At 52.4% G+C, this 22,873-nt stretch overlaps 2 protein-coding genes across 4 annotated transcripts; one reads left to right on the plus strand and one right to left on the minus strand.

Annotated features, from left to right (window-relative positions):
• The first annotated feature begins 374 nt into the window (after window positions 1-374).
• On the plus strand, window positions 375-2,037 carry LOC131397830 (cytochrome c oxidase subunit 7A1, mitochondrial). The gene is made up of 4 exons (XM_058530945.1): window positions 375-445; window positions 1,142-1,228; window positions 1,369-1,453; window positions 1,910-2,037. The coding sequence occupies exons 1-4, from the start codon at window positions 431-433 to the stop codon at window positions 1,963-1,965; spliced, it is 243 nt and encodes an 80-aa protein (XP_058386928.1). The 5' UTR covers window positions 375-430; the 3' UTR covers window positions 1,966-2,037.
• Window positions 2,038-2,758: 721 nt separating this feature from the next.
• Window positions 2,759-9,885, minus strand: CAPNS1 (calpain small subunit 1). 3 transcript variants are annotated; one of them, XM_058530907.1, is made up of 11 exons: window positions 9,781-9,885; window positions 8,674-8,879; window positions 7,718-7,751; window positions 7,339-7,428; window positions 7,133-7,190; window positions 6,977-7,041; window positions 5,598-5,666; window positions 5,424-5,502; window positions 5,162-5,278; window positions 3,485-3,543; window positions 2,759-3,301 (listed from the first exon to the last, which is right to left on the minus strand). In XM_058530907.1, exons 2-11 carry the CDS (start codon window positions 8,859-8,861, stop codon window positions 3,275-3,277), a joined length of 786 nt encoding a protein of 261 aa, XP_058386890.1. In that variant the 5' UTR covers window positions 8,862-8,879; window positions 9,781-9,885; the 3' UTR covers window positions 2,759-3,274. The 3 variants fall into 3 exon arrangements, with proteins under 3 accessions (XP_058386890.1, XP_058386889.1, XP_058386891.1); XM_058530906.1 differs by having other exon boundaries at window positions 9,770-9,877; XM_058530908.1 differs by lacking the exon at window positions 9,781-9,885 and adding an exon at window positions 9,568-9,738.
• Between the last annotated feature and the right edge of the window lie 12,988 nt (window positions 9,886-22,873).

Genomic DNA, 22,873 nt, shown 5'->3' on the forward strand with positions numbered 1-22,873 from the left:
CGTAGAGAACAAGGAGTTGGAACCCCAGGTTACCTGAGTTGGAACAAGTTTACCTCACTTGTTCTCCAATCCGAGTGACCCAGGGGGAGGAACTGCACTTGCCCCAGGCGGATATCTCCGCTGAAACAAACCCAAAATGTGTTCCCTGGTACCGCTGTCCTCTCCACTTGGACCAATAGAAATTCCGAGAAGTAACAGATGGGTGCTCCAACCATTTGGCGCGGGGGAGGGGTTGGAGCATCTTCTCCCCGAGCCTATTGGACGAATCCGAATCTGGTCGCCGAATTTGCCCGGCTTCCCACCCCCAGCCGGGGACAGGACTGTCGCGCTGCGCGCCTGGGGCGTGGCCTGGGATTCCCTGGGAGGGGAGGGCACTATATGTCCTTGGGCGGAGAGGGGACGTGACTCCGGGCGAAGAGGAGGACGCAGAATGAGGGCCCTGCGGGTGAGGGTCCCCACAGGTCGGGCCGGGGTCCCCAACCTGGAAGCCCTCGCCCCAATACGAGACTCCCTAAACATCTCGGAATCTGGGGCCTTGGAACGTGAGCCCCCTGCAGGATTCAGGACTCCCTCCTAAACAGCCTGGGACCCCCACTCCTCACCTGCCAATCCAAGAACTTCTGAGACGGCCGGGGACCCCTAACATGGCCCAAAGCCCCGGGTTTGACCTTCTTCCCTTCATCCAGGGTTCCCTTAACACCTCGGGACCTAGGTACTGGGAACTTCACCCTCCTTTCCCTCCCCCGGCCGTAAACCCCGTTAGGTACCCCAGATCCAGTCCCGACATTCCCGGGACCTGGGCTTCTCCCATTAATCCAGGAAACCCACCCCCCAAACATCTCGGGACTTGGACCCGAAGATCGTGAGTCTCCCTTCGGAGTCCGCTCCTCTTCCAGGACCCCCTAGAGAGCCTGTAACCTCTCAGCTAGACCCTCTAGGCGCGAGTCCCCTTCTGGGCCTTTCTGGACAGGATTCCCTCCCCGACTCGTGCTGGCAGTTCCGATCTTGCCTTTGAGACACTGCCCGAGGATGGGACCGTCCCCACGTCCTGGCCCCAGAGAGCCCGCCCCCGCCCCCAGCCGGACCCACTTTGGGACGCCTCTCCAGGTGCCTCCCATACCCCCCGACCCGCTCCCTCCAGGTCTCCCAGGCACTGGTCCGCTCCTTCAGCTCAACCGCCCGGAACCGCTTCGAGAACCGAGTGGCTGAGAAACAGAAACTCTTCCAGGTGGGCGGGGCGGGGGCGGGGGCGGGGCGAGGGGAGGACCCGGGGCCGCAGGCTCCGCCCGCAGCCGGGTCGGGGAGGCAGGGGACATCGTCTACGGAGCAGCCAGCACCCCTTCCTCATCGGACGCTCCCCACATCCAGGCGGACAATGACCTCCCGGTGCACTTGAAGGGCGGGGTAGCCGACAACATCCTGTACCGAGTGACCATGGGGCTGTGTCTGGGCGGTGAGTGCAGGGCCGGCTCGGCCTGAGCTGCGCGGGGAGGCGGGGCTCGAGCCGGAGTGAGGAAGGCGCAGGTTCCGGGCTGGGGTCTGCGGAGAGGCCTGACTAGCATCTGGGCTGGGGTTTCGGGAGGGGACTGGGTTCTGGGCTGGCCAGGTTTGGGGTCGGTACGGGAGTCCGGGCAGGCATATAGGGAGGGAGCACCCTAGGGCTTAGGCTTCTGTCACAGGATGGGATCCGGCGCCCAGGCAGGAGTTGGGGAGAAAGCTCCAGCCTGAGCTGGATCAAGGCCCGGGGATCCCCCACCTGAAGTGCGGCGTGGGGAGGGAGCTGGAACCTGAACTGGGGCTGGGATCCGGGCTGAGGACTGTGGAGTCTGCAGAGGGGCTTAAAAGCCCGAGATGGGGCTCAGGGAGGCTCTTAGGGTCTCATTCTGTATCCTCCACTCTCCCTCCCTAGGCACCGCCTACAGCCTGTACTGCCTTGGCTGGGCCTCCTTCCCCCACAAGAAGTGAGACCAAGAAGCCTGCAGGACCTGAGAGACCTGAATGAGCATCAATAAATGTGCTGGCTTCTTGGGGAACCCAGCCCAGCTCTGTCCTCCGTGTGGGTGTGCGCGCAGGTGGGCCTGTCCATGCCCCTCAGCCTGTCCTCCCATTAGCAAGGGATCTCTGCCCCATGAACAGCCCATTGCCCCAGCCCTGAGTCCCTCATGCTAGACCAGGGCTACTCCTAGGATGTCGCTCCTTCTCAAACCTCCCAGAGGCACCCCCAGACGGCACCCCGGGGCTGCCCCTCAGGGCTTGGGACCTGGGGTGGTATCCTCGAATGCGAAAGGGGCTCTGTATCCTGGGATGGCAGCCCCTCTCCTCGCAGAGGCCCGAGGGTGGGAAGGAAGATGCTGAGCCTGGACCACAACACAACAGAGGCAGAGGCACAGGCATGTGAGGACAGACTCACTGGAGCCTAGAAGCTGAGAGAGGGGCAAACACGGCCTTGGAACAGAGCCGGGGTGGCACTGAGACCTCCCGCCAGCCTTGCTCCTGCAGAAGCAGAGATGGCCTGGGCTTCTGGGTCCCAGTCTCAGCCTCCACAGGATCTGTGAGGGATCTCAGTGAGAAGGAGGCTACAGCCCAACTGGGATCCAGTATGAGAAAAAAGACAAGACAAGAACTAGGAGACACACAGATCTAGCCCTGGGGATAGACGTGGAGACATAAATCACCACCACCCCCCGCCCAGGACCCTGACTCCCTCTGCCCCAGACAGAGCCTGAGCCACCCCTCAACTCTCGAACAGGAGGCGATCTGAGAGCAGCAACTGGGGTGCATTTATTTCCTCCTGGGCCTGGCAGGCTGGCGCAAAATACAAAGGCCCTGGGACGTGGGCCTGTTACGGCCTGGAGCTCGGCTGCCTGGGTGGTAACTGTGAATGGGTGTGCCAGGGCGTGTAGAGACTGGAGTGATATTCTCAGGACTGAGAGAAGGGCCCTTGGGGCATGGAAGCGACACAAGGGTTGGGCTTGGCACGAGATGGGTTATGGAGTGGATGTGAGATGAGTGTGCTGGGGGTAGGGTGACCCTTGGGGCAGGGCATGTTAGAGTGTCTTAGAGCCAGGGATAACTTGGGGCAGGGCAGGCTGGGGCAGGTTGGACCCTGGCCCTTGACTGAGAAGCCGGGTGCCGAGGGCTGGGAGAACAGAAAGGCCTGTGGATGAGCAGGACCCATGAGGACATGACTACAGACAGGATCAGTCCTGGGAGAGACCGCAGAGTCCAGGTGACTCCTATAGCGAGGCGATGAGGGGCAGGTCCGGGCTCCCATTCAGGAATACATAGTCAGCTGCAGCCACTGGGGACAGGGAGGCACGGAGAGTGAGGAGCAGGGAGCTGAGGAAGAGTAGGTGCCCTTCTCTGCCCCCACCCCGGGGGTTGTTGGGAAGATGGGGGAGGGAGCCCGAGCTCAGAGCAGGTACACAGGGCTGAGGGGACGGGTCCCCTACTGGGCACCCACATCCCAGGATGGGGTTCTTACCTCTTGGATGTTCACCTGGATTTGTCCACTGCCATCTTTGTCAAGAGATTTGAAGGCACCTAGAGGAAAAGGAAAGGGTTGGGGGGATTTGGCTTTTAGGATAAAAATATTATACCAATATATGGGATGAGAATAATAACGGCTAGTACTTTACTGAGTACTTGCTCTGTGCCAAGCACTGTATAAGGTGCTTTCTGCTTATTAATTCATTTAATCCAGTTCTGGGAGATAAGTGTCATTTTAAAACAAGGAACAGAGAAGTGAAGTGATGTGCTCCAGGTCACACCACGAGAAAGTGAGGAGACTGGGCTTGGAAGCCAGGCTGTTACCCACCTCAGTAATGGCCTCTGTGTACCGACCTGCGCTCCCATCACCCTCTGCCCAAGCCCCAGGCTCCCACTCACCTCTAAGCCCTCCAGTTCCAGCCTACCCAGGCTACTGCAAGGAGGCTCTGTGGGCTCCCCTTCCTGCCTGGTCCCCCACCTGCCCTGCAACCCGACCCCATGTTCCCCACCTATAGCCAAACCTTGGCAAACAGGTACCCACAGCCTTTGCTTCCTCTCTCAGCCCTCAGTTCCCACCCGCGGGGGTCCACACACGTGGTGTCCCGGAACCTGCACGTGCTGAAGTTGCTACTGGCCCTCTTGCTGCTAAATCCAATGGCCATTTCTTGGGCTTCTCTTCTTGGCATCATCTGCCCTATTGTCTACTCTCACCTTCCCCTCCCGTCCCTGACATACCCGCCCCTTTTCCTCTACCCATGCTCTTAATGCGTTGTCCTCCCTGGGCTCTCAGGAGGCGAGGAATCTTCCTCAAGCCAAACCTGACCTTGTCCCTCCCCTGCCTAGAACCTGCTGTGGCTCTCCATTGCCTCCAATAGTGTCTGAGCACCCTGAACTTGGCATTCACAGTCCTGCCTGGCCTGACCATGCCCATTGCTCCTGCCTCTTTTCACTCAACTTGCTCAGACAGATCCGAGTCCAAATTCTGGCTTTGCAAGACTTCCTAGCTTCTAACTTCCTAGCTGAGTGGCTGTGAGCAAGCCATTTTGCCTCCTTGAGCCCTAGGTTTCTCCTCCGTAAAATCGGGACAAAGTTCCCACTTCTCAGGGCAGTCTTAGGATTCAGTGCATTAGTGTTCCTAAGAGCCCTCATATCCAGCCCCTACTGACCCCTCAGAGCCTTGTCTCCCCATCCCAACCCCTCTTCAGCACTCTGAACTGAGTCCAACAAAAAACACCCAAAGCACCATCTTCTTTTCCCTTTCTAGGCCTTCGCACAGGCTGTTCCCACTGCAACACTCGCCCCCACCCTCTCACTGGGCTCACTCTTCATCTCTCAGGTCTCAGCTCACATGTGGCCTCCTCCAGGAAGCCCTTAGGCTGCATCAGGTGCCTCGTACGGAGCTTCCCCAATCACAAGTCTAGGCCCACTGTGCCCTGAGCTTCCCCTCACAGCCTCATCGCTCTGCCCAGGCGGCCCCTATCCCAGCAGTAACCATTCGGAGCTGTCACCATCTGGTGAGTTGCTTCTCCTCCAGTGGACTATGAGTGACGTGAGGGCAGGAGCTGGGGCTATTCCCGTCACTGCTGTGCCCCTAGCATGGCCCACCTCAGGGACCTTGGCCAATGGAGGCTGAACCAATCCCACCCGGGAAGAGAGCCAGGGTGTCACTCACGGAACATGGCGTCCATCCTGACCAGGCAGCTGATGAAGTTGTCAAAATCCATGTTCCCTCCCTCATCTGAGTAGCGTCGGATGATCATGTTGTAGAGATGCTCGTTCAGGTGGAACCCTGAGAATGGTTTCGTCTCTCAGGTGTGAGAGCCACGTGGCCCAACCCTCTCAGCCCCCCTGCCAGGATTCAGGCTCAGACCAGCTCAGTGGGGGCTGCCTCGCCACTCCCACCCGCAGCCCCACCAAGTCCCTCCCAGCCACACCTGCTGCCTGAAAGGCCCGTGGGAGTTCACTGCTGCCGATGGTCCCCGAACGGTCAACGTCAAACTGTTTGTATATGGCCTGTGGGGAAAGGGAGGTCAGGGTTCACCTGAACATCATGGGGCATCTCCACGGCTTGGGGGTCTTTGTGCTAGGAGTCTGAGGTCGCCACGCACCTGCCACTTTTTGATGTTGTTCCACAAGTACTTGAACTCCTCGAAGCCCAGCTTGCCTGTCGTGTCGCTCTGGTGGGAGGGTGTTAAGACGAGTGTAATGACGGTGCCCGGACGCATGCACTATACACACTGTGTCCATGACGAGGGTAACGGCCAAGCAGGGGAACCTGGGCTACCCCCAGCTCCCCACCCTGGTCATGTCACCTGGCCTGTGCCTTTATTTTTGTTTTTAGCCATACATAGTTTAGTTTATATTCCTAAAAAAGGACTGTCTCTAAACATAACCATGGGGAATTATATTGAACTTCTCCAAACTACAAATTCCTCACCTGAAAATAGTTGCTAATTCCTCAATTTCATAAATGTGAGGACATGGACAAAACGAGGGTATCTTAGAACTCTACCCGCTGGGTTTGTGGTAGGAACTGAATGAGATATTAATATAAAGCCCTTAGCTCGGGGGGGACGTCTGATAAATTCTCAATAAACAGCAACAATGGGCCAGGACTTATCAAGTTACCTAGGACACGCCAGACAGTGCTAAGCGTCTCAGGAACACTTCTCCCTAAATCCTCAAGACACCAGCCCCACCACTATTATTCCTCAGTGACAGAGAAAGAAACAGATTCGGAGCTGAAAACTCTACCTGAGTAAGATCATAGTAACAGCTAATGCATACAGACCACTTACTATGTGCTCCTAGGCACTGTGCTAAAACTTTTGCATGTAGCTCCAATTCAGTATCACCATCATCATCCACCCCATTTTACAGATAGGCAAACTGAGGGACAGAGAGGCTCAGCAACCTTGTTAAGGGGCAGAGCCAGAATTGTTTAACCCTATGCAACACACGCGTGTGATCACATGACATGTGCATACGCATGTGTCTGCACTGCCCTGTGGGCTGAGTGTGCGAGTACCCAAGATCAGCTACTGACTGGTCCCTGTGCACATGGCTTCATGTCTTTTATGTATGTGGGTGTGCCCTTGGATACATGTGTATGTGTGCACGTGGGCATACCTGTGGCAGTTATAAGCCTGGGTTCTCAAGACTTGTGTCCAAATTCCTATCCTGCCACTATTCTTTATTTATAACTTCAGACAGATGTTAGCCTCTCTCTGAGTCGTTTCTTCAACTTTAAGGGAGTGTAATAATTGTGCCATCTAACAGGGTGGCTGTGAATTACAGTAAGTGAGGTGCCAGCTATGACAGCTGATGTTACTATTCACAGCCACATGTCCATGAGTGGGCGTGTGTTCTGATGTATGCATGTCCACCTCTGCAAGTATGAAAGCTACACCCTGGCTGCCCCAATCATGCTCTCAGAAAATTCCCTCTTCACCCAGGCCCCCCCCCCACCGACTGCCCCCAAGGATACATCCATTACGGCCACCATGCTGCGACATGTGTCAATGCCAAAACCATCAGTCTTCAGATCAGGGTCTGTGAGGGACAGGTTGAAGGTCAGAGGCAAGAGATCATGGCTACCCCAGCCACCATGCCTCTAAACCTTCCCTTGACCCCAGTCACTCACGTCGGGTCACGACCTTGTTGAGAATGTTCATGAGTTCTGTGGGGCTGACCTCCATGTCCTGTGGGAGAAGTTAGGGGTGGGTCTGAGCATGTCAGGAAGGAGGATGGGAACTTTGGGACTGCCACGATGGAGTGTGTGTGTCCAAGGGCGGCCCAAGGGAAAGCACGGAAGGGTTAGGACAGGTCTGGGGGCCCCGCGTTACTTACATCTCCAGCCAGCTGGGCAAAGAGCCTCCGGAACTGCCGGACCTCCTCGCTCTCATTGGCCTCGATGTTGGAGAAATGGGTGCGTGGGGGCTGCAGACAGAGGGAGGAGATCTCATAGCAGGGAGGGGGAGGGGGCCCTGGCCAGGACAGCCCTAGGTGTGGCAAAGTCAGAGTGGGGGGGGGGGGGCTGAGTGATCAAAGGAAGGAGAGGTGGTCAGTGACAGGGAGTGGGTCTAGCTAAGTTGAAGACATGAGAAGGGAGAGACTTAATGGGAGGAAAAGAGGGAGAGGAGGTGGGGTCTGTCCAAAGGGACAAGGATGGTGCTGGAAAAGGTCTCAGAGTGAGAAGAGGGGTCTCCCGTTGCGAGGGGTGGCTTACCGGGGGCTCTGGGTTGTACTGCGCAGCCGCCTCGCTGCAGGGAAACGGGGGAGTTAGCGCCAGGGGGCGGGGCCTCCAGCGGGCAGTGACAGCCCCCACGCCCAACCCCCCAATCCCCAGCTCGCCACCCTGCCTACCTGCTCCCTCCGCCTGCCTCATCTGTCCTTGCCCTCACCTGTCCCTATCCTTGCTGCCCTGGTTGCGCAGCGAGGAAACCCACAGGCCCGCCCCCATGCTGGCTGCTCTCCTCCCAGGGCACACCTACCCAACGGCAGACTCCTCAACAGACCCAGCCCTTGAAGGCCCCAGCTCCCTGGGTCCCACCTGTCTAGGAACCTGCTCCATCGCCATGGCTTCCTGAACGGAAAGCCTGTGTCTTCCAACATCCCACCCCAGCTCCACGGGTTCTCGCCCCTTGAGGGATCACTGCTCAGTGGCCAAGGCTAACGAGGCCCCTATCGACAACCTCTCCTCCCTCCACCAGGGCATCTTTCTATCCAGCCAGTGCCCGGCCAGGCCCAGCCCAAGGCCACTTCCCCTATCCCATTAGGCTTCGGCCTCTTCTGGGTCCACCTCCTCATTGATCCACCTAGTGCGGCCAGGCCGAGCCCACAAAACAAGCCTCGCCCCCGGGAAGGGATACCCAGTCTCGTTGGCTCCGCCCCCTTAACGTTCGTCTCCAAGTTACTGAAAGCAGGCGGCGCCCAGCCCATGAAGCCCCACCTCCCGGGTCCCATCTGATGGCGTCCCCTCAACGGTCAGACAGCGCCCAGGTCAAGCCCCGCCCCCTGAACTGCCATCGGCCTCATTACGGTCTGCCCCTCAAGGCCAGTCTCCCAGCCCAGCCCCGGCCCAGCCTAATGAAGGTTCCAGGTCAGTCGCCAGGTTACCCCACTCTATTCGTGCTGGCCATGCCTCCTCCGCCAGGCCCCGCCCCTCCCCAGGCCCCGCCTTACCTGATGGCGCTAATGACCCCGCCCAGGATGCGCATGGCAGTTCCGCCACCGCCGCCGCCGCCGCCGCCGCCGCCGCCGCCGCCGCCGCCGCTGATCAGGCCTCCGAGCACATTCCCCAGGCCCCCGCCCAGGCCCCCGCCTCCCCCGCCGCCGCCGCCGCCCTTCAGGAACGAGTTAACCAGGAACATGGCTGCGACTCAGGATCCCTGAGGGGGAAAAAAGGGTCAGGTGGCCGCCTCGCCCCTGAGCCCGCCCCCTCCCCACAAAAATACCCATTTCTGGCAGCTGGACGTGGGGGAATAATATGAGGCCTCCGGGTGGGGACCTATCCTCGGGCCGGGGCTTGAGGGTCCATTCGGGGTGGGGTCTGGGCTTCAGCGGGAGGGCAGTTGTCGGGTGGGTAGGAGACGGACGGAGGATCAGATTTGAAACCCACTCCGGTCCAAAAGGTCCCCGTCTGGTTTGGGGGGCCCTGGACTGAGTTTACGCATAGGCATCATTAAGCACCCGAACCGTCCAGTCTGGGGGTGTTCTCAAGATGGGGGCCCCAGGTTGGTGTTAGGCATCCTTGACTTGTTTGGGCGCTCGAATCTGAAATCCAGAGCCCCAGAACTGGACTTTAGGGGTCTTGGGCGGATCAGGGGCGCGGATCAGAGACTCTCCACCTGGAGGCCCCCGGGGCAGGGTTTAGGAAACCCAGAATGTGGCTTGGGGGCTTAGGTTCTCCCAGCAGCAGGATTACAGTGTCACCGCCGGGTCCGTGGGGTCATGTCTAAGATTGTGGGTGTGAGCCCCGGGGCCCGGGATAACGGAGTCACCATTACAACTGGGAGCACGGATCTCGGACCGTGGTTCTGGAGGCCTACCCAGGGCAGATTTTACGAGCAGATTTACCTCTCAAATCCATGGCTCGTATTTTAGATCCGGAGACGGAAAGTGGAGGAATCCCTGGGGCGGGATAACTGGGGCCGGACAGGTCTGGGGGTTCGCATCTGAGATCATGGGTCTGGGGGACCCCTGAGACCGGGACTTTAGGGTCTCCTCGGGGCTGGGGGCCGCCAGGGCTGGGATTACGGAGTACAGAGGGATTCCGCACCGGGCGCTCACCGCCTCGCTCACAGGTCCGCCGGTCCGCTCGCCTGCGCTGCTCCCGGGCCTCCGGCTGCGCCCGACTCGGTAGGGCGGGACCCGTGACTCAGGCCGCGGGCACCGGATCCGGCACTGCTGGGGGCCCAGCGGGTATCCGCGCGGTCCTAGAGCCGGCGCTGGAACTGCGCCTGCGCACGGCGGCCCCGCCTTCGTAACGGGATGCGGCCGCCGCGGCTCCGCCCTACACGTTTCCACCGTCCCGGGTTCCAACCCCGCCTTGACTTAATAGGTCTGAGGTGCCTACGACTCTCCCGGCCAGGTGAGGGCGCCCGGGGACGAGAGAGCCGAGGTGATCCCCTGGGGTTGTAGTGTGATTTTTCGCCCCGAAGCCAGCCTCCACCCGGCCACCGATGCGGTTTTCAGTCGGCTTGAAAAGGGACTGAGGACTCTTGGCACTCAGGCCCTATCCTAGCCTTGTGGCGACAAACAGCGTCTGGAGGCCCGGGGATCAGCGCCCGCGTCTGCGGTAGGGAGTCAGGCTAGACTAGATTCCCCGGACCCTGCGGCAGCCTGGGTGGCGGTCCAGCCGAGGGCGGGACTTCGCCGCCCACGAAACCACCTGTGCCTCCTCCACCCGCACTCGCCTGGACCCCGAGTCAGGGTCACCAGGATCGTTTTGCCCGGACCGGCCCAAGTGTCGCCTCAGTCTTCCAGTCTCTAAAGAGGTGCCCGGACACAGGAAGAGTCCGCTGGCCACGGCCTGATTTCTGAGGCTGGATGTCCCTGAGGTCAGGTTGGGGGGGCGGGGAGGAGGGCGACTGAAGTAGCCTTTGGAGGCCTTTCGCTTGCTCTCGGCTTCCAGCCTCCAACCCGTGCGCACCCGCTACTTTTTCAGGGCTCCTCAGAGGGAACTAAGTCTGTCTCCCAGGCTCTTGCCTCGAGGCTGGCTGAACTTGAGTTTGGATCCTGGGCTCTGCCCCTTAATAACTGTGGGATCCCAAACAGTGACTCGAGCAACGATTTTCTAATCTGTAAAATGGGAACAAGGGTCCCATGCTCCCCACCCCGCTGCCCCTACCATATTTAAGTCATAAACGCTTAGTAAATAATAGCTATTATCCTCTGTGTCTGTACTCATGCTATTCCCTCCTCCTGGAGCCCACCTGGATTCCTCAGGGGGTTGACTCTTGCTCATCCTTAGATAATACTGATAAAAATAACTGCCAAGCATGCTCCTAAGACTTTACACATATCAGCCCATATGTCCTCATAACAGTCCTAGGGGATGGATGCTATATATTATCTCCATTTTACAAATAAATAAACTGACTCTGAGGTTAAATTCCCTAGCCTGTACCCTTACCCACTACCCTAATGCATTGACTCCTCAATGATAGAAATATTTTAATATGATAATAGCTCAAACAAGAAGATCACAACAGACAAAATTGCAGCTGTGCTTCTTGAGGGCTTGGGGCCAGGCCATGGAACTGCTACACAAACCTTGTCTATGAGGCAGGAACTAACAAGAGAAAATGGAGGCTCTGAAGGCAGGGTAACTTGCCTGAGGTCACAGAGGGTGGCAGGACCAGGTATGAAACTGGGCTTGGCTGATGCCAATACTTGTGGTGATGACTAATCTGGATTCCCTTCTCCCCACACCCCTCCCTGCCAGACTGAGCAGCCTCTGTTCTCTGCCCTCTCTGGGGCTCACTGCCTGCCAGGCCTTTGCATGGGCTGTGCCCTCTACCTGGAACATTCCTTCTGCCTTTTTCACCTGGTTTTGTAGCTACTAAGGCTTTGGGTGTCAGCTCAGGAGTCACCTCCTTAGGAAGCCCTCCCTGTCGCCTCCTGAGACTAGAAGAGGCTTGCGGGTACCTGTTTGTGACCTGTATTTTCTCAGAGCACTCATTGCCAGTTGAATCATATTGTCATCTAGGTCTGTCTTCCTGACTCTTAATCCCGGCCAGCTCCAAGTCGTAGGCCTTGGTCCTTCTCTCTGTCCCACTCATGCCATAGGGATCTCCCCCACATACATGGCTTAAATTCCATCTCTAGGCTATCAACACCCAAATTTCTATCTTCAGCCCAGAAATTTCCATCTCCAGGCTCCTACATTCTGCATCTTACTCTCCATCTCCATAAGGGTCTTAGCGGTGTCTCAAGCTTCACACATCCTAAACTGAGCTCCTGACCTTCCTCCCAAACTTGCTCCCTCTCCACCTTCCCTGTCTAGGTTAATGGCACCTTGGTCCTTCCAGTGACTGAGACCAAACACCCCAGAGTCGTCCTTGACTTCTCTTTCACACCCATTCCAACCTGTCAGCACACCTTGTTGACTCTACCTACAAAAACTAAGCTCTTCTCCCCAGCCACTGCCCCCAACCTGGCCCTGCCTCCGTCCTCTCCGGCCTGGACCATTATTGCAGCTCCCGTGCCTGCCCTCACCGTCCTTTCCCCAAATGCAGCCAGAGGGAGCCTGTGAACACCTGAGTCAGGTCGGGACCCTCCTGGTTGAGCCCTCCCTGGCTGCACCTCACCACTATAAGACTCGAAGTCTCACCACGGCCACTAAGTCCCTAGTGACCTGTCCTGGCACCTCTCTGCCCTCATCTCCTCCCTCGTAAGAAAGGAGAAGAAGCTGTACTGGCAGCTTGACCTGGATATTCCAGCTGAACACAGACCAGACGCAGACGAGAAGGCTCTGCCAGCACAGCCATATCCAACAGCCCTCTCCTGCGGCACACGGGAGGCCGCCACTCCAGCCCCAAGGCCCTTCCGAGCCCTGCCTTTGTGCCTCAAGTCTCCACATCTCATCATCTCAGGAAGGTCCTCTCAGATCTCCGTCCCACCCCACACTCCCCGTCCCACCCCCACGCTGCTCTTACTGTCACCCACTAGTTGTCCCAAGGAACTCAAGGGAGGTTTCAGAAGCATTTAACTGTTTCTCCAAATTGTTTTTTCTCTTTTGTTATGTTAAGACAATCACCAACCGCCCTGAACCAGTCCAAACCCCACCACAAGAGACACCTGCATAGATGGGCGAGAAGTGCCCAAGAGAAGACCTTTGCCTCATTTTAATGCTAAGATCTCCACCCCAGGAGGAGCTAAGGCCTCACTACCATAACATGTGATGTACGTGGAAGCGTGTTTTCCAACTGAGACTTCGCAAGCGAATGCCGACCTCTCCCTTTTGAGTATTCATTCCGCATCCGACATAAAAGTCTCCTGCTTCCCTGTGCTCAGGGAGCCACAGCTTTGGAAACGATTCCCTGTGGTCTCTATTTGCGGCAAACAAATTTTACTTTGTGTGACAACTACTTCTGGTGAAGGCTCTGATTTCAACTCACCGAGAAGCAGACCCACTTTGGTGTGGTAACATTACCATTATCACCTGTTGACATACTGCAGAGTTTGCTTATTTCTTCAGTTTCTTGTCTGTCCCCCCACTAGAATGTGAGCTCCTTGATGGCAAGGATTTCTGTCTCTCTTTTTCACTGCTACGTACCCAGTTCCTAAACCAGTGCCTGTCACATCTGAGGTACTCAATATTTGTTGAATGCAATGTTTTGTGTGGGTTTTCCCATTGAATTTTCAGCACCATCAATAAGATAGTACAGCAAACATTACTAAAGTCTTCTACCATCTTCCAGGCTCCTTGAACTCAGGCATGGTTATGTGACTTGCTTTGGCCAATAAAATGTGAATGGAAGTGTTGGGTGTGTCACTTCCCAGTAGTAGCATTTAAAAGCCAGTGCAGGATGCTCCATGCTTTCATCTGCTGCCCAGGCAGCCTTGGGTGCTATGCAAGCACAGAGGTGCCACACAAAGGAAGCTGGCTGGATTGCTGAGCCATGGCGTGGAGGACATCTGCCTATTTCTATGAGCAAGAAATAAATTTTGAGATGTTCGTCCACTAAAGTCTAGGGCTCATTTGTTACCTCAGCATAACCTAACGTATTCTGACTGATGCAGGTAGAAGTTGTTATCAGGCCCTTGAGGTAACCAGAGAGATGGGATTACTTCTCTAAGATTGCACAGCTTGTAAGTGAAGGGGAGGAAGACCATCCTCTACCCACTCTGGATCCTTTCTGGCTGGGCTATGAATTAAATTTACATGAGACAGATTAACAGGAGAAAATTAAACAAAGCCTTATAACATGTATACATGGGAGAGACCCAGGAATAACTGGGTAACTCGACAAAATGGCAGAGGTTCTCATCTTAAACACCATCTTCAGCTAGAGACTAAGGAGGATGTTGGGGGTGGGGGAGTCAGCTATGGGAGATTACCAGAAAAGCACAGTAAACAAGAGTAAGGTTAATATGCAGATTTAAGTCCTTGCCTTCCTCACTGATAAGAGTTTCTAGAGATAAGGTCATCCCCCCTTCTTCCCCGTACAGAGAGAAAGACACATTTACAAATGGAGATTTCCCTTATAAATGTAAATGTCTCTTACAAAGGGTCACTTCTACTTTTACTTGGTTTTCAGAGCTTTGATAAGAATGGGCTTAGCAAGGACCCTCCCAGTCTATCCATACCCAGAGTTATCTATGGTGATGGCATGTCCTGGGAACAGGCCTTCTATCTTAAATTCTTTTAGGCAGTTAGTTGCTGGTGGAGGTCAAAGTTTCTTTCTGAGTCTTCTGAGCCTTTATTGTCTTCAGCTCGAAATAATCCACATCCAGAGTAGCACATCTTGGGGCGGCCTGCCCTGAACCCCATCATAAGTGTCAGAGTCAAGATTCAAACCAGGAAGGCTAGCTTTGTAGCTCACGCTTTTAATCCTCACAATTTGTTGCTTCAATGATGTTAATTTCACAATGCCACCAATTAATAAACTTGCAATAGTCATAACTACCCTAGCTAATGCCGCCCCAGGGCTTGATGGGACCAGGCTGGGGTGACTGCATTACAGGCATGTCCTGCAAGGCCTCTCACAACCCTCTGGAAAGGAACTAATGTGAGAGGAAGTGGAGGTTCAGAGAGCGGGAGTCATTTGCCTGAGGGGATGGCAGAGCCAGGTGTAAACCCAAGTAGTTACATGATGACTAATTCGGATTACTGTCCCTCCACTGCCCTGCCTTCAACAGTGTATTAGTCAGGGTTCTCCAGAGAAGCAGAGTCAATAGAAAGAAAGAAGGAGAGAGAAAGAGATTTATTATAAGGAAGTGGCTCACACCATTATGGAGGCAGAGAAGTCACACGACCTGCTGGCTGCAAGCTGGAGGGCCGGGAAAGCCAATGGTTTAAGTTCTGGTCCAAGTCTGAAGGCCCGAGAACCAGGGGAGCCAATGGTGTAAGTCCCAGTCTGTGTGCAGGAGAAGCCTGATGTTCCAGCTCAGCGGTCAGGCAGGGTGTGAATTATTCCTTCCCCTGTCTTTTTGCTCTATTCAGGCCCTCAAAGGATTGGATGATTCTCCCACGTTGGGGAGGGCAACCTGCTTTACTCAGTCTACCGATTCAAATGCTAATCCCATCTGGGAACACCCTCACAGACACACCCAGAAAGAATGTTTAGCCAAACAAGCGTCTGGGCACCTTGTATCTCAGTCAAATTGACACATGAAATTAACCATCACTCTTCCTGGTCCTCTCCCCGGGCTCCCTGGCTGCCAGGATCTTGCACAGGCTGTGCCTCTGCAGTACCACCCCTCCTACCCTTCTTCCTTTGTAGTCACCTCACCAAAGAAACCTTTCTTGACCTCCCCCATCACAGACTAGAGCAGGTTGCCCTGTTATATGCTCCCAGGACTCCCAGAACTTCTTCCCCAAGACACTCATAACAAATAACGATCTGTAGCGTTGGATAACGTCTGTCTCCTGGACTGGATTGGGGGCCCTATGATAGGGGGCACTGTGTCCTCCGCATCACCCAGCCCAGGGCTAGGCCTGGAACACATGGTCAATAACTCTTAGCTATCATCGTCATCATCATCATCATCTTCATCATGTCATCATCCTTTGGGGAATTATTTATAAAATTCAGACTTCCTCATCCAAATGAAAACTCTCTGAATCCATAGAGTGTGTGCTTTTATGGTTGCACAGCAAACCTTCCTCATCCTTCCAGACCATGGTTCAGATGGCTCGCCTCCGTAAGGCTCTTCTTGATAATTCCCTCCCTGCCTCTGTGAACCCCAGCTAAATCAGGTACCTTCTCTGGCAACTCACAGCCTTCTCGGCTCCCCCATCCCAGCCTGATCACTCTGGCATCTGAGTGCTCACTTTATAATGATTCAGTGTACTGTGCATTCATATTTTTTCTCTTTCTGTAGGTATTCTATATTTCACAACTAAAGGTGAATACTTGCTCATTGTAGAAAATGTATAAAATAGAGCAAAATATATTTTAAAAGGAAAAATTGACCTACTTTTCAGAGACAACCTCTATTTAGTTATATTTCCTTTCTGACTTTTTCCTGGGAATATTTTTATAATTTCTGACCATATCATATATGCAAATTTGCATCCCGCCTATTTTTGCAAACAACTTGTATTAACGAGAATGAGCAGCTATATTCCCTTCAACTGCTCACCCATGACCCGACCTCACTGTTATACCTCCACTCTTTGCCCTGAAAAGTAACCAAAGAGATGACCTTCACACTCCACAGGGCAGAACAAATTAGACACTAAAGCTAAGATTTTATTTCTCGATTCACTGTGCTCTGAAGGAGCAGCTGAGGGAGTCTCCATTTCCTCTTTCTCTTTCTCACTGCCTGGAACATGGATGTGGTGGGAGCCATTTTGGACCACACAGGCCAGGGCGCTCCCCTGCAGATGTCAGGGCCATAGGAAGAAGCAGTCTGGGTACTTGGTACTAAGAAGCCTCGTTACCAGCCCTGGCCAGCTTACACTCAGGCTTCTATGGGAGAAAGAAAGAAAGTTCTATTTTATTGAAGCCACTGCCATATTGAGTTCTGTTATGGGATTTATATTAAATCCTATCTAACCCACTGTGCACATTATACACACCCTGAGAAATTTTCCATGTCCCTAAAAATATCACTTTTAGTGTGTTCATAATATTCCACCATCTGAAAGTTACTAGAATTTGTTTCATTCATTCATTCAACACATATTTATTGAATGTTTATATATCCAGGCCCCTGGATGGGTGATGGGGTTGTAGTGGTGAACAAAACTCGTGGAGGTTATGTCCTAGCAGAGGGAGACAGGCAACAGACAGGAAACAAACACAACCCTCCTCTATTTTCAGATACAGCGTATCCCAAAATGTGTGGCAGAGATTGCCTAATTGCTCACCAAAACTGCTTCCCTTTCTTCTTCCACACACAGCCGAACTACATTTCCCATTGTTCCTTGCAATTTTGTATGGACACGTAACTGACTTGTAGCCAATGGCATCTGAGCAGATGCGTTGTGTCCAATCTCCAGGCCTGACCTTAAAAACCCCCCACACGTGGTCTTTACTTTTTTTCAACACCCACTGGCTCAACAGAGGGATTCTGCAGAGTAGAGGGGGGCAAAGCCACAAGATGGAAGGGGCCTGGGTCTCTGTAGGACTGTGGAGCAGAGTGACCCCACTGACTTGCATTGGACTATGGTGTGAATCAAAAAATAGATTTATTAAGCCACTGAGTTTTGAAGTTCTTCAGTTAACAGCAGCTAGCAGGGGCCGGCCCAGTGGCATAGCAGTTGTTTGCGTGCTCCTCTTTGGTGTCCCAGGGTTGGCAGGTTCAGATCCTGGGAACAGACCTACATACCACTTATCAAGCCATGCTGTGGCAGCGTCCCATATAAAGTGGAGGAAGATGGGCATGGATGTTAGCCCAGGGCCAATCTTCCTCAGCAAAAAAAGAGGAGGATTGGCACCAGATGTTAGCTCAGGGCTAATCTTCTTCACACACAAAAAAAAATAATTAAAAATAAATAAATAAGAAAAAAACACAGCAGCTAGCCTTATTTACTTCATTTTTTATTTTTATTTTTTGCGTGGAAGATCAGCCCTGAGCTAACATCCATGCCGATCCTCCTCTTTTTGCTGAGGAAGACTGGCCCTAGGCTAACATCTGTGTCCATCTTCCTCCACTTTATGTGGGACGCCCCCACAGCATGGCCTGACAAGCAGTGTGTCGGTGCACACCCAGGATCCGAACCCGGGCCGCCAGCAGCAGAGTGCGCGTACTTAACCGTTTCGCCACGGGGCCGCCCGTAGCATTATTTACTTTAATACACTCCATGAAGAAAGGGCTCTGCGGTAGACTGATTGTAAAAATAGCCCTATTTTCCACTCTTCCTTGTATCCTTGCCCTGTACAATCTGACTTTGCAGCTTCTCATATCAAGGGGTGGAGTCCATATCCTAATCCCTTGAAGCTAGACTGGCCTTGTCATTACCAATAGAATGAGGTGGAAGGACAGTGTATTACTTCCCAGGTTAGGCCTCAAGAGACCTGCCTTATATTCTTCTCTCTCTTTCTCTGGATCCTAGCTCCTCCATGAAAACAAGTCCAGGCTGACCTGCCAGACGATGAACCCCGTGACCTCAGCCAAGGCCATCATAACTGTACAGCACCCAGTTAACCCTCCAGTGGATTGCAGATGCAAAAGCAGGTCAAGCCAAGATCAGCCAAGCCTGGCCCATATCAGTAGAACCATCCAGCTAATCCACAGATTTGTGAGGATAATAAATGGTTATTGTTTGAGTCACAAAGTTTTGCTGTGGTTTGTTACATAGCAGTAGCTAACTGATACAAGCTCCATGACCAAATAAATTCAGGAAATAATGCCAAGGAGATTCCCTCTTGTATAGTTATCCTGGACTGTAGCATGTTAATGAAAATTCCTGCAACAGAACAGCTCGTCTAACTTTGTTAAAGCCAGCAAAGCCCGCATTTCTCTTATCAGTGAACTCTTTATCTCTGAGTATTCATTAACACCTCCTGAAACTGTCAAGTGCTGGTTGGATGTTTGATTATTTGGTTGTTGTTGTTGTTGTTGTTATAATCAAAAAGTGGTGCCATGAAAATCCTTTCAGTAAAATCTTTACTCACTTCCCTGATTATTTCCAGGGGCTAAGTTCCTAGAAATGTCAATGATCGATCAACAGGTGTGCACATTTTCAAGCTTTGGACTCAGGCCACACAGTCATTCTCCAGAGAGGCTGTTGCCATTCATATCCCAACTGTGGTGGTTGGGGTCTCTCGTTGCCCTGACCTGTCCTCAGCTTTGGGGAACCATAATTTAAATATCTTTGCTGATTTGACAGACAAAAGGAAGTGTCTCAGTATTTTAAGGAACATTTTTCAAATACTAGTGGGGGCGAACTTGGCTTTCATGTTTTTTTGGCCATGGCTATTTCTTCTATGAATTGTCTTTTCATATTCTATGCTCATTTTTTGGTTTTTCATGTTAATTTCACATTATTAATATCTTCATTCATTAAGGGTGTTACCCAATTTTCTATCATTTTTGTTGCAAACATACTTCTCTAGTGCATATTTACTTGAATTTCAGACATGCCCTTTTGGGACATATAAAATATTCAGCTTTTTGTACAGCCAAATTCATCAACCTTTTCCTTGGTGGTTTGTGCCCCCACTGCGCTGAAGCTCAGAAAGTCTTTCCCCATACAGAAGTCATTCAATATTTGCTGGTGAAAACCTTTAGCTTTTTGTGGTGTAATTTCCCCCCTACATATCAGTCTGATCCAACTGGAATTTATTTTGGTACATCATGTAAGTTGAGGCTCCAAATTGATATTTTTCCCAAAATAAGTGAGAGATCAATCCAAATGGTGTGACAAAATGCTTCTATCCTATTATAAGTTCTTACATTCTCTAGTCTGGCCAACTACTCTGTTCCATTCTCCAGTAGGTTATTCTTACACTAAAACCACACTTGAAATTATGTAGCCTCCACGAAGACAGATTGCGTCCGTGTTGTTCACTGCTGTGGCCGCAGTACGCAGAGAGGTACCTGGCCCATGGCAGGACCTCAACAAATACCTGGAGAATGAATGAACGAATGAGTGGATGGATGGGTGAATGCATACAGTATGCCAGGCCCTGTGCTGGCATTGTGGCTGTTTATATTGTGGAAAACATGTAGCCCCTTCTTCTGTAAAGCTCATAGGCAGCCATTTGCTCATAGGCAAACATTTCCCTAACCCCGTGTCAGTTACCTGTTGCTGCGTGACAAACCATACCAAAATCAGTAGCTTAAAGCAACAATAATTTTTATTATTTGTCATCATTGTGTGGCTCAGGAATTTAAACAGGCACAGCCTGGTCTCTGAGGTGTCTAAGCAACGTCTAAGACGGAAGCAGGGAGCTGTGCAGTTGGCAGCCAATGAGTACATCAGCAAAGAGGCTGGGCTGGAGACAGAGCCGTGAACCACATGCAGATGGCGATTCAAGTCTCAAGAATTGATCAGAGGAGAATGTGTAGAGTGAGGAGAGCAAAGTTAGTGCCGTACAGAATGTTCTTTATAGCAAAGTGGGACTGTTTGAAAAACTTGACCACCAAGGCTTTGACATTCCTTGCATGAAGAATTGGGATCTATGTGGCCCCCTCTTGAATCTGGGTGAGTTTGTGATCACTTTGATCAATAGACAGCAGCAGAAATGATCCTATGTGACTCCCGAGGCTGGATCAGAAAAGGCCCTGCAGCTTTTGCCTGGATCTCCTAGAACACTCTGTTTGGAGAAAGTCAGCACTCAGTAAAAAGTCCGACTACCCTGAGACAGCCATGCTGGGAAGGCCAGGGAGGTGCTCTAGTTCTAGTCCCCGCCAAGCTCCCAGCCAACAGCCAGAGTCACGGCTGCTGAGTCACTTTGGACATCCAGCCTAGTCAAGCCTTGAGATGACTCCAGCCCCAGCCAACTTCTGACTCAAATATACAAGACACACCAAGCCACGCCCTTCTCCAATTCCCTTCTACAGAAATGCAGGACAAATAAAATGGCTGTTTTAACTTGGTGAGGTTTAGATAATATTTAATGCAGCAATCGGTAATCGGAACACAGGTGCATTAGGTACATATGACTGCTAACAAATTAAAACCAAAATTTAACAGCTTAAAAGAATATTCATGATCTCACATTCTCTATGCGGCAGGAGTCCAGGAGTGGTGTAAGTGGGTGGTTCTGGCTCAGGCTCTCTCATGAGGATGCGGTCAGGCTGTTGCCAGGCCTGCAGCCATCTCATGGCTTCACGGGGTTGGAGGATCAGGGCTGCTTCTAAGCTGGCCCACTACAGGGCTGTCGGCCTCAGCTCCTCGCCGACTCTTGGCAGGCCTCAGTTTCTCACCACACGGACCTCTCTATAGGGCTGCTGGAGTGTCCTCACAATATGGGCAGCTGGCTTCTCTCAGGGCAAGTGACCCGAGAGAGCAAGGACGAAGACACAATGTCTTTTATGACGTGGTCTTAGAGGTCACACACCATTACTTCTGCCATGTTCTATTCCTTAGAAGCAAGGCACTAAGTCCAGCCCACACCCAAGGGGAGGGCTCTTAAAGAGAAAAGTGTCAAGGAATTTGTGGACATATTTTAAACCCACCACAACAGGGTTTCCAACCCAACTCCTAACTCTAATCCTCCAGCAGCCAGAGAGGTAATACGAATCAGTGAGCAGAGCCTGGTGTAGAACAACAGGGCACAGCGGGAACCCTGGGGCACCGGGGAACCCCGGCTGTGCTGCTCTGGGCTGTATTTGTCCCCCAGACCTGTTCTGTGCCCTCCTCTTTCTGCCTGCACCCGAGGCCACAGTTCCTAGTCTCCCCCTTTATCTGGATTCACTGGGGTTCAGCCAATGGGAAGTGACCAGGAGCCTGGAGAGCGGGAGGAAGAGGGCAGGGTAATTCTCCTCTCTCTCTCTATGGTTGAGGCTCCTGCACAGCTCCAGCTCCTCTTAGCCAGACAATCCTACTGTGTTTCCAGCTTCTACTAGGTGACCTCATCTCTGGGCTCTGGTGACACCACCTCCTCCCTTTGTTCCTTCAGCCTAGAGCGGCAGCAGTTCCCACTGCTGCTAATTTCAGATTGCTTCACTGGCTCCTGTTTGGCCCCTCAGCTCCCTCATCTGCTGCATAACTTACCTCAGTGTGTTGATGCCCCACTGTTCTAATATGGGAGTGGTTTCTAGAACCCAGTTAGGCCCTGACAGGTACAGCGGATCCGGCCCACTGGGCCCAAGTAGAGAAGTGGGCTCCGTGTTGTCAGATATCCCAATATGGCAGAAGCCAGAAATAAGGATTTTGTGGGGAACGTTTGTATATTTCAAATACTGGAGACACCTAGAGTCCTTGAGATCTTTTCAGGAGGTCTTTGAAGTTAAAACTATTTTCCTAATAATACTAAGACTTTTTTTTTTCCTTTTCCACTCTCATTTTTTCACAAGTATACAAAGGAGTTTTTCAAGAGGCTGCGTAATAATATTCAATAGTTTCCATGCAGAAGCAGATATGAGAATCCAGCTATCTTCTCTTAAACCAGACACTGAAAAGATTCTCAAAATGTAAAACAATGCCACTCTTCTCACTAATTTTTTCAAGTTATTCTTTTTTTAACTGAGCTAACATTGATTTATAACATTACATAAGTTTCATGTGTACAACATTATCATTTGACTTCTGTATACACTACAGTGTGCTCACAAAAGAGTTATTCTTGGGCCGGCCCCGTGGCTTAGCGGTTAAGTGCGCACGCTCCACTACTGGCGGCCCGGGTTCGGATCCCGGGCGCACACCGACGCACCACTTCTCCGGCCGTGCTGAGGCCGTGTCCCACACACAGCAACTAGAAGGATGTGCAACTATGACATACAACTATCTACTGGAGCTTTGGGGGAAAAAAAAAAGGAGGAGGATTGGCAATAGATGTTAGCGCAGAGCGGGTCTTCCTCAGCAAAAAATAGAGGAGGATTAGCATGGATGTTAGCTCAGGGCTGATCTTCCTCACAAAAAATAAAAATAATAATAAAAAAAGAGTTATTCTTTATAAAAAAGTTAATAATGTTAATATGTAATTGTTTATTTTTTTTTTAGTAAATGTTTAAAATTTTTAATTTCTAATGTGGTAAATATCTACAGATATAACCCCCATAAACAAAAGCTCTTTGAGGTCCTCAATAATTTTTAAGA

This window comes from Diceros bicornis, chromosome 34, assembly GCF_020826845.1.
Source record: "Diceros bicornis minor isolate mBicDic1 chromosome 34, mDicBic1.mat.cur, whole genome shotgun sequence".
NCBI classification, from domain to species: domain Eukaryota; kingdom Metazoa; phylum Chordata; class Mammalia; order Perissodactyla; family Rhinocerotidae; genus Diceros; species Diceros bicornis.

Coding starts and splice junctions, on each gene's coding strand:
- LOC131397830 (XM_058530945.1), top strand. Junction 1,229..1,368: donor AGAAACAGAAACTCTTCCAG/GTGGGCGGGGCG, acceptor CCCCACATCCAG/GCGGACAATGACCTCCCGGT. Junction 1,454..1,909: donor CATGGGGCTGTGTCTGGGCG/GTGAGTGCAGGG, acceptor CTCCCTCCCTAG/GCACCGCCTACAGCCTGTAC.
- CAPNS1 (XM_058530907.1), bottom strand. CDS start 8,861: ATGTTCCTGGTTAACTCGTTCCTGAAGGGCGGCGGCGGCGGCGGGGGA. Junction 7,752..8,673: donor GGGGTCATTAGCGCCATCAG/GTAAGGCGGGGC, acceptor GTTTCCCTGCAG/CGAGGCGGCTGCGCAGTACA. Junction 5,279..5,423: donor ACGGGCCTTTCAGGCAGCAG/GTGTGGCTGGGA, acceptor AACCATTCTCAG/GGTTCCACCTGAACGAGCAT.